This window comes from Mixophyes fleayi, chromosome 4 (assembly GCF_038048845.1).
Source record: "Mixophyes fleayi isolate aMixFle1 chromosome 4, aMixFle1.hap1, whole genome shotgun sequence".
NCBI lineage: Eukaryota > Metazoa > Chordata > Amphibia > Anura > Limnodynastidae > Mixophyes > Mixophyes fleayi.
Window position 1 is genome coordinate 53,314,606 of NC_134405.1, and position 9,369 is coordinate 53,323,974.

The 9,369-nt window shown below is 43.0% G+C and overlaps 1 protein-coding gene and 2 pseudogenes across 1 annotated transcript; 1 reads left to right on the top strand and 2 right to left on the bottom strand.

Annotated features, from left to right (window-relative positions):
• Positions 1-797: 797 nt before the first annotated feature.
• Positions 798-1,580, top strand: LOC142149811 (histone H1-like; annotated as a pseudogene).
• A 5,668-nt stretch (positions 1,581-7,248) lies between these two features.
• Positions 7,249-7,712, bottom strand: LOC142150659 (histone H2B 1.1-like; annotated as a pseudogene).
• Positions 7,713-8,411: 699 nt separating this feature from the next.
• On the bottom strand, positions 8,412-8,822 carry LOC142150660 (histone H3-like). The gene has a single exon (XM_075205853.1). The coding sequence runs from the start codon at positions 8,820-8,822 to the stop codon at positions 8,412-8,414; it is 411 nt and encodes a 136-aa protein (XP_075061954.1).
• Positions 8,823-9,369: the final 547 nt, after the last annotated feature.

Genomic DNA, 9,369 nt, shown 5'->3' on the forward strand with positions numbered 1-9,369 from the left:
ACCATGCTGCTTTAGAACTGAAGATATAGCACTGTGATACTGCAACCCCTTTGTACTCCATACGGTAAGATTTATGGTACTTTAATATCTGCTTTATTGACGAGAGAGGGTCCCCAGGAGGGACAACATTTATTGACCCTACTCTACAAGTGTTGGCAAGAGAGGATACCAAGATGCCTTTGTTTTTCAATGTGCCCAGCAGCCTGCTCTTGCCACACCAGCGTCTCTTCACAATAAAGATGGCAATTTATCAACCTGCCTGTGCTAACCACCCGGGTGTACAAGAGTCCTGATCATCTTTATGTCGTTCAATATGCAGCCTGCTCTGTACAGAGTGTGACAAAGAGCATCTTTTATGACAAGTGACAGGTGGAGAGAGAAGAGCCCGGATGGGCCATTTTAGCCTTGTAGAAACGGGGAGATGTGTCACATGCCGGGCAGATCCGACGGGGTATGGAGGAGCTGCCAGCGGGGATTCCTGGCTTCCTTAGCAGCACCTAGTCCAGCAATGACCATAAAGGGTTAGGAGAGGCCTTGGAGGACGGTTGTGGTGCAGAGAACCAGCTCGCTCGTCTTCTCATTTCGTATAAAAGTCTATTTTCCTCGGTCACAGAAACACAACGTACGAGGAAAGCTCCCCTTACACTCAGACAGGGAAGGGTTTACGTGTCTGCGTATCCACCAATAGAAACACAGGACGGACTGTGCACACCAGCCAATCACAGCGCAGCCGGCAGTGTATATAAGAGACTTCTGCCGCCCTCTATGGATAGTACTTTTCTATTTGTGTACTTGTAGTGAAGATGGCAGAAACCGCACCAGTCGCCGCTGAGTCTGTTCCTCTATCAGAGGGCGCCGGCAAGAAGAAGAGACAGCCGAAGAAAGCCGCAGGAGGAGCTAAGAAGGGCCCCAAACCCTCTGGTCCTAAAGTGTCCTAGCTGATCCTGAAAGCCGTGTCCGCCTCCAAAGAGCGCAGCGGGGTTTCTTATACCGCCCTGAAGAAGGCTCTGGCTGCCGGAGGTTACGATGTGGAGAAGAATAACACCCGCGTCAAACTGGCTGTGAAAGGTTTAGTGACCAAGGAAACCCTCATCCAGGTGAAAGGCAGCGGCGCTTCCGGGTCCTTCAAACTGAATAAGAAGCAGCTGGAGAGCAAAGGGAAGGCGGCCAAGAAGTCTGTGCAGCCCAAGAAGCCGGCGGCAAAGAAAGTGACCAAATCCCCTAAGAAGCCCAAGAAAGCTCCGAGTGCGGCCAAGAGCCCGAAGAAGGTGAAGAAGCCAACGGCGTCTGCCGCAAAAAGCCCGAAGAAGGCTGCCAAGAGCCCGGCCAAGAAGGCGGCTAAGCCCAAAGCTGCCAAGAGCCCGGCTAAGAAAGCGGCTAAACCTAAAGCTGCCAAGAGCCCGGCTAAAAAGGCGGCTAAGCCCAAAGCTACCAAGAGTCCGGCTAAGAAAGCTGCGGCAAAAAAGTGATGGAAGAGTCGCAGCCTGATCTTTCTTAACTCCCCCCAAAGGCTCTTTTCAGAGCCACCCAGCCTCTCACGACAGAGCTGTATGCACACGATATGATCTATAAGGGGGAAACACGGGAGTGTGGAGTATGTATTAGGTAACCATATACGGTCTCCAGGCCTTACACTCAACCACATTTGCTGTCATAACCTTGGGTATTGCTGTGAAGAGGCAAATGTGACTTCATAGCAATATTACAGTAAGACTGCAAACTCATGCGCTAGTTATTACATCTAGACAAATGTATGTTGACTACATAGAAAAATCACCGTTTCTCCTGCAACACCTCCTGATTATCATTGTATATTGCAAACGCTGGTGGTTACACTGCAGTGTATAACATGATTGTTCTGATTGCAGATAGGTTCTTCAAGGGTTACTGACATTCTCGGCAGTCTTAACCTTTTTGGAACTTTCAGATACGCAGGGTTCTCGCGACGCCAGCAGTCTTTCAATAGATTCTGTCCGGTATACCCACTGTCATAATGGAGAATATGCAAACTTTAACCCCTTGCATTACACCTGCCGTTAACCATCCTTCCTTGCACATTGTGATCAACTTTGGCATAAAGGATAAATAGCATTGCCGACAATACTTATGGCTCTTGGGGAATACGGTCTATTCACTCTTTTACTCATAGAAATGTAGCAAAAATATAATGCACAATAAATATTCACTTTGATACTCTATTTGTTACAGTTGAATGTATCAGTAAATTCCTTAACCAGAAGTGGAGAATTAAACAGATATCGGGACAACTAGAGGAGAGTTTCCCTCAGTGACCACATGAGGTGGCTCTTGTTTTGTTAATATACTTGTAAATCAGTTCATCAGGACACTGAAGCATGGGTGGGCACTGCTGAGCTCTTTATTCAGCCATTTGCAGACTCTGGGTACATTGCACACTGGCCACACCCACTTCCCAGTATTCCTCATGGTCTTAGGGACCATCACTAAAGATTCAAGCTTAAACATATAAGGGAGTGTCTACAAACATTAAGCATATCTAATGCAATAACATCACATCTTCTTTTCTTTAAAGATAAGCCCTGTATCCTTCAGTATAACAATTTAACAATATAACATTAAGAACATCATCTAACACGTTTCAATGAGTCTCTCAGGTCTGCGTATTTCTCTTATGGGTCTTTCACACAAAGTCTGTGTATCGTCAACCATGTTGGACCTTTCTTCCATCATGGTTTGTTCACCATTATCAAGTCCATCATACATGTCAGATGAAGGGTATTCTTCAGTCGTGTTGCCATCACTATGGTTGGGTTGAGATCTTAAATCGACCCGATTTCTTCTTACTTCTGTTCCACGATCTGTACGTACAATATAAGATCTTGGTGCTACTTGTGCTTGCACAATACCTTTCTGCATCCAAATGCCTTTTTCATGATCTCGGAGACGGACTTGGTCACCTGATCTTAGATCAGATAAGCTTTTTGCTCGCCTATCATGGTACAGTTTCTGTTTCTCCTGTTGACGTACCTTACTCAGTCTCACCAATGCTGAGTTATGCGTATTAAGCAGTTCGTCACTTATCGGAAGATTTGCTCTAATCCTCCTTCCCATCAGCATTTGTGCAGGAGAGAGTCCATTCTGTAAAGGTGTACTGCGGTAGATTAAAAGACTTTTGTAGAAATCTTCTTTGCCGTCTTGTGCTTTTTTCATTAGACTCTTTACAGTTTTTACTGAACTTTCCACCAACCCATTTGACTGTGGATAGTGGGGACTCGATGTTGCATGGACAAATTCCCACTCTTCAGCAAACTGTCTAAATTCAGCGCTGGAAAACTGAGGTCCATTGTCAGTGAACACTTCCATAGGAACACCATGCCTTGCAAAGATTGACTTCATGCAACTGATTACGGCTTTACTAGTAGTTGTAGGTAGAGTCTGCACCTCAGGGTAATTAGAATAATAATCAGTCACGACAATGTGTGTTTTTCCAATACAATCAAACAAATCTGCGCCTGCCTTCTGGTATGGTCTCTCTGGCACTGCATGAGGACTCAGCGGCTCGACTTGTTGCTTTGGTCTGTACGTAAGACACAGTTCACATGTAGCTGTTGTCTGTGCTATGTCCTGGTTCATTCTTGGCCAATACATCACTTCACGCGCCCTCCGTTTGCATTTCTCTTCTCCTAAGTGGCCTTCATGTATCTTGCACAGCATAATTTTTCTTAGTCGTGCAGGTATAATAATTCTATTGCCTTTGTAAATAATACCATTGACAACCGTAAGGTCAGTGCGGTACATCCAATAATCATGAATAGACAGTGGGCACGCATTTTTTTCTGCTGGCCATCCTTTCAGAATGATGTCTTGTAACACTTTCATTGTGATGTCTGTCTCTGTTTCTTTTCTTATCTGTTCTTGTCTTGCAAGAGACACAGGTAGAGAAGCTACAATCAAATTAACATATGCGTCTATCTCTTTATCCATCAGACTTTCAGAACCTTCACTTTTGTTCACAGCACGGGAAAGTGTGTCAGCAATGTACATGTATTTACCAGGACAGTACAGCAATTGGACATCATATTTCTGTAGTCTTATAAGCATTCTTTGAATTCTCATGGGACAGTCATGTAACGATTTAGCCATGATAGCTACCAATGGCTTGTGGTCAGTTTCCACTGTAAACGCTTGACCATACACAAATTGATGAAATCGCTCACATGCATATGTGATTGCTAGAAGTTCTTTTTCTATCTGAGCATATCTTGTTTCAGCACTTGTCAATGCTCTTGATGCATAGATTACCGGTTGCCATGTATCCTCATGTTCTTGTAACAACACTGAGCCTAGGCCAAATTGCGAGGCATCTGCTGAAATTCTTATACTTTTTGTAGGATCAAAGAATCTTAGTACCGGTTGCTCTGTGATGGTCCATTTCAAGTTTTGCCAACTTTCTTCTTGTTCATGTGACCACATCCACTCATTATTTTTGTCCAACAACCATCTTAGAGGTGCTGTTTGTTCGGAGAGTTGAGAAATAAACTTTCCTAAGTAAGTAATCATTCCTAGGAATCTTCTCACGTCGTCTTTGTTGTTAGGACGTTCCATGTTTATTATGGCTGATATTTTCCTCGGGTCAGGCTTCACACCTTCCTCCGAGACCACGTCACCCATAAAGGTAAGTGTTTTCACACCAAATTCACATTTGTCCTTGTTCAGCTTTAGATTCACCTTCTTGATAAGTTCCATTACTTGTCTCAGTCTAGAATCATGTTCTTCTTTTGTAGATCCCCAGACAATAATGTCATCCATCATTGTTTCAACACCTGGAATGTGTTCAAAAATCATGTGTATCCTTTTGTGATATACTTCTGGAGCAGACAATATCCCATATGGTAGTCGAAGGAATCTGTATCGACCTTCTGGGGTATTAAATGTACACAGCATTGAGCTGGCTTCATCTAGCTTCATTTGCCAGAATCCTGAAGATGCATCCAATTTACTGAACCATTTTGCTCCCGCAAACTGTGACATGATTTCATCTCTGGTTGGTAGTTTGAAATGTTCTCTTTTAATAGCCTTATTTAAATCTCTTGGATCCAGACATATTCTGAGTTGTCCATTTTTCTTTTCAACAATTACTAAGGAGCTCACCCATTCAGTAGGCTCATCAACTTTCTGTATCACACCCAAAGCTTCCATGCGGTTTAACTCCTGTTTTAGTTTTTCTCTCAGCGCAAATGGCACTTTTCTACAGGGGTGTATCACTGGAGGAACTTGCGTGTCTAGATTTATCTTATGCTCGCCAGGCAGACAACCTAAACCTTCAAACATGTCTCTGTATTCTGTAAACACTGATTTGCATTCATCTTCTACTTGTGATGTCACCATGAAAACTTTCTTTATCAAGTTAAGCTTCTCACATGAACTTAATCCTAGAATCGGTTGTACATCTTTATCCACAATCAGTAGCGATGTTTTGAACTTTTGTCCTTTGTAGCTCAGGGTCACTAGGCATATACCTTTCACAGGAATTTCCTCCCCAGTGTAGCCTGTAACTTTCACATTGGCTGGATGAATTTTAGGTTTTACTCTAAAAGTCTTATAGTCTTGAAACGATATCAAATTCACCTGCGCACCAGTATCAAGCTTAAAGGGAATGATAATCTTGTTCACTGTTAAAGGAACAATCCATTCTTTCTTGTCTGTACTGCAAAGTTCAATACAATTCACAAAAAAATCTTCAGACGTAGCTTGTTCAACGGCATGCACTTTGTTTGTTTCACTATTGGTTCTACAGCATTTGGCAAAATGATTAAGTCCACCACATTTCATGCAGGTTTTACCATAAGCAGGGCACATTTTAGGATTGTGAGTATTTCCACATCTACTGCAGATTTTCCTATTAGATTGCATTTTAGACTGCTTCATTTTAGAGAATGGTGGTTTGCTTGGCTCTGTTTTCTTCACCACATGTACAGTAGTATCAGATTCCTTGTGTAACTGTTTGGCTTGCAGTCTGGTCATTTCTGTAGATCTGCACATAGTCATTGCCTTGTCAAGTTCTAGGTCTTGCTCTCTCAGCAATCTTTCTCTGAGTCCATTATCAGGTATTCCACAGACAATACGATCTCTAATCAGTGAGTCCTTTAAATCACCAAACTCACAGGTTTTGCTGAGTGATTGCAGTTCTGTAACATACTGATCAAATCCTTCTCCAGACTTCTGATCACAGGTGAAAAACTTATATCTTTCATATGTCACATTTTTCCTTGGCACAAAGTAATCTTCAAACTTTTGCATTATAGAAGATAGCACCATATTCTGCCCTTCAGCAAACTGAAAACTGTTATAAATGTCCAGCACATCCTCTCCTATCACATGGAGGAAGATGGATGACTTTGTTTTATCCTCCATTGCATCAGCTCCACATGCAGCAAGATATATATTAAACCTTTGTTTAAATCTTTTCCAGTTTTCAGACAAGTTGCCAGACATGAGCATGCCTGCTGGAGGAGACAGCCTATCCATAGTTACTCACTGTTTGATGTGACCAGAGCACAAGACAGATATTCAGACACTGCGTGTCACAGCTTTACAGACTTCTGCAGGATCCTTTCACACTCTGAGCTCTAGCAGTCCAGTTAAAACTTCTTCTGACACCATGTTTTGTTAATATACTTGTAAATCAGTTCATCAGGACACTGAAGCATGGGTGGGCACTGCTGAGCTCTTTATTCAGCCATTTGCAGACTCTGGGTACATTGCACACTGGCTACACCCACTTCCCAGTATTCCTCATGGTCTTAGGGACCATCACTAAAGATTCAAGCTTAAACATATAAGGGAGTGTCTACAAACATTAAGCATATCTAATGCAATAACATCACAGCTCTTGGGTCAGATTAGTGTGGTTGCCAACTTCCAGTTTCTGATGTTTTCTAAGAAAGAGCCAAGAATCCAAAGCGCGTTTATAAATTAAAAATGAACACAAGAAATACAAATTCTATGAAATGTTGTATAATAAATGTTAATGGACAAGGGTTATTACCACATTTATATTTACGTTTCTTTAAGTGCACCATATAGATCAACGTGTACACCTTAAATATTCGCATAATTAAAAGTCCGAATAAACCATTCAGGAAATTGTTAAATGAAGTCCGGATGAAAAGCCAGATAATAGTCTGAAATCATTTGCTAGCAGCCTAGTACAGTTACAGCACAAAACACAATAATTACAGCCCGATTATAAAGGAAAGTGGGTGGCTCTTAGAAGAGCCTTTGTGTGCATTTCGGGCGGAGAAGGGATAACTTGGCGCTGGTGCACTTGGTGACGGCCTTGGTGCCCTCGGACACGGCATGCTTGGCCAGCACTCCTGGCAGCAGCAGGCGTACGGCGGTCTGGATCTCCCGGGAGGTGACGGTAGAGCGCTTGTTATAATGAGCCAGGCGGGAAGATTCCCCAGCGATGCACTCAAAGATGTCATTAATAAAGGATGATGCCCATAGCCTTAGAGGAGATACCGGTATCGGGGTGCACCTGCTTCAGTACCTTGTACACGAAGATGGCGTAACTCTCCTTCCTGGTCTTCCTACGCTTCTTCCCATCTTTCTTCTGGGTCTTGGTCACCACTTTCTTGGAGGCTTTCTTAGACGCAGGCGCTGACTTTACAGGATCAGACATGATCGATTCACTCCTTCTTCACACTACAGAATAAACAGTTTTAAACAGCTCCCAGATCTCCCATATGTATAGGCAAATGAATGCAAATGAGGAATCAAGCAATATTGGACAAACGTATCATGTGACCATCAGTACGTCCATAATTCCACCTTTCACTCTCTGATTGGTCTGTGCATGAACCTGAGCGGCATTGGTTATCTTGAAATGGACCAATCACGGAGGAAGAGCAAGTGATTTGATCTGCATGTTACCCTACAGAACCGACGTCCCTACAACACAAAGGCTCTTCTCAGAGCCACCCACTTTTTCCTGTAATAGCTGATTACAGCGCGGTTGTTTCCATTGCAGTTTATTTGTGTAATTTTACGTCTATACCGAGACCATGTATCAATCTAGATTTGTGAGCTTCCCGACAGAAAGGAGCTGTGCCGCGGGGAAGTTAATGTTTGGCTCGTGTCATTTTTATGCACTGTAAGAACTCAATGTTATAGAAAAAAACTGTAGCTAGAGTGGGTGCACGTGTTGTGTTCTTACCATAGACAAACTGTAAAGAACGGATGATCTGAGCACAGTATTCGAATCGTGTTTTGTTTTTAAGCGATGACATTTAGATACCACATAAACCGGTAAACAGCGGGTGTAATAGCCTCTTATAAAGTAACATACAGATCATGCCAGAGCTCGTTTAGAAGGATTTGGTGGCTCTGAAAAGAGCCTTTGTGTTATGTATATAGATGCACTGATTATCTTATGCCCTCTCCCCGCGGATTCTGCGGGCCAGCTGGATGTCTTTGGGCATGATGGTCACCCTCTTGGCGTGGATGGCGCAGAGGTTGGTGTCCTCGAAGAGCCCCACCAGGTAAGCTTCGCTGGCCTCTTGCAGGGCCATGACTGACGAGCTCTGGAAGCGCAGGTCGGTCTTGAAGTCCTGGGCGATCTCTCGCACCAGACGCTGGAAGGGCAGTTTGCGGATCAGCAGCTCAGTGGATTTCTGGTAGCGGCGGATCTCTCGGAGAGCAACAGTTCCTGGACGGTAACGATGCGGCTTTTTCACGCCGCCGGTAGCAGGGGCGCTCTTCCGGGCGGCTTTAGTTGCCAGCTGCTTGCGGGGAGCTTTCCCTCCAGTAGATTTGCGGGCGGTCTGCTTGGTCCTGGCCATTGTTCTATTACACGTATGTACTAGTAACTGAAGAAACAGCCGTTAAAACACATCTATATATGCTCAGTCCTGCGCTATGATTGGATAGCTAAAGAATGATCCTGATTGGTTTACGATTTTTCGTAGCAAGTTTTCAAAAGCCCGCCAAGAATTTGTGTTTATTTTTTCATTAATTATTCAATAACGTCTTTCATGTGAAAGAATATGAATTATCTTAACTAATTTATGAATTAGTATACCATCTTCTGTGCAAACAATGTAATGCCTTTAAATTTAGACAACTAAAAAGAACATATTTACTGCTTTACAATCTTTAAATTAGCTATAATGTTATATTACTAGTCCAAATCAGAGGACAAGATACTTACCCGACCAATTTTTTCCATATATTAGTCCCTTCCAGAACCACAATTCCATCCTTCATTTCATTTATAAAGCAAGTACATTTTACATATATAACACATTACAACACAGGAACATACTTAGGGGCACATTTATCATTAATCGGCAAAAGTGAGAAATAGTTATCAATCCTTATCGCAAGGAT

Coding starts and splice junctions, on each gene's coding strand:
- LOC142150660 (XM_075205853.1), bottom strand. CDS start 8,822: ATGGCCAGGACCAAGCAGACCGCCCGCAAATCTACTGGAGGGAAAGCT.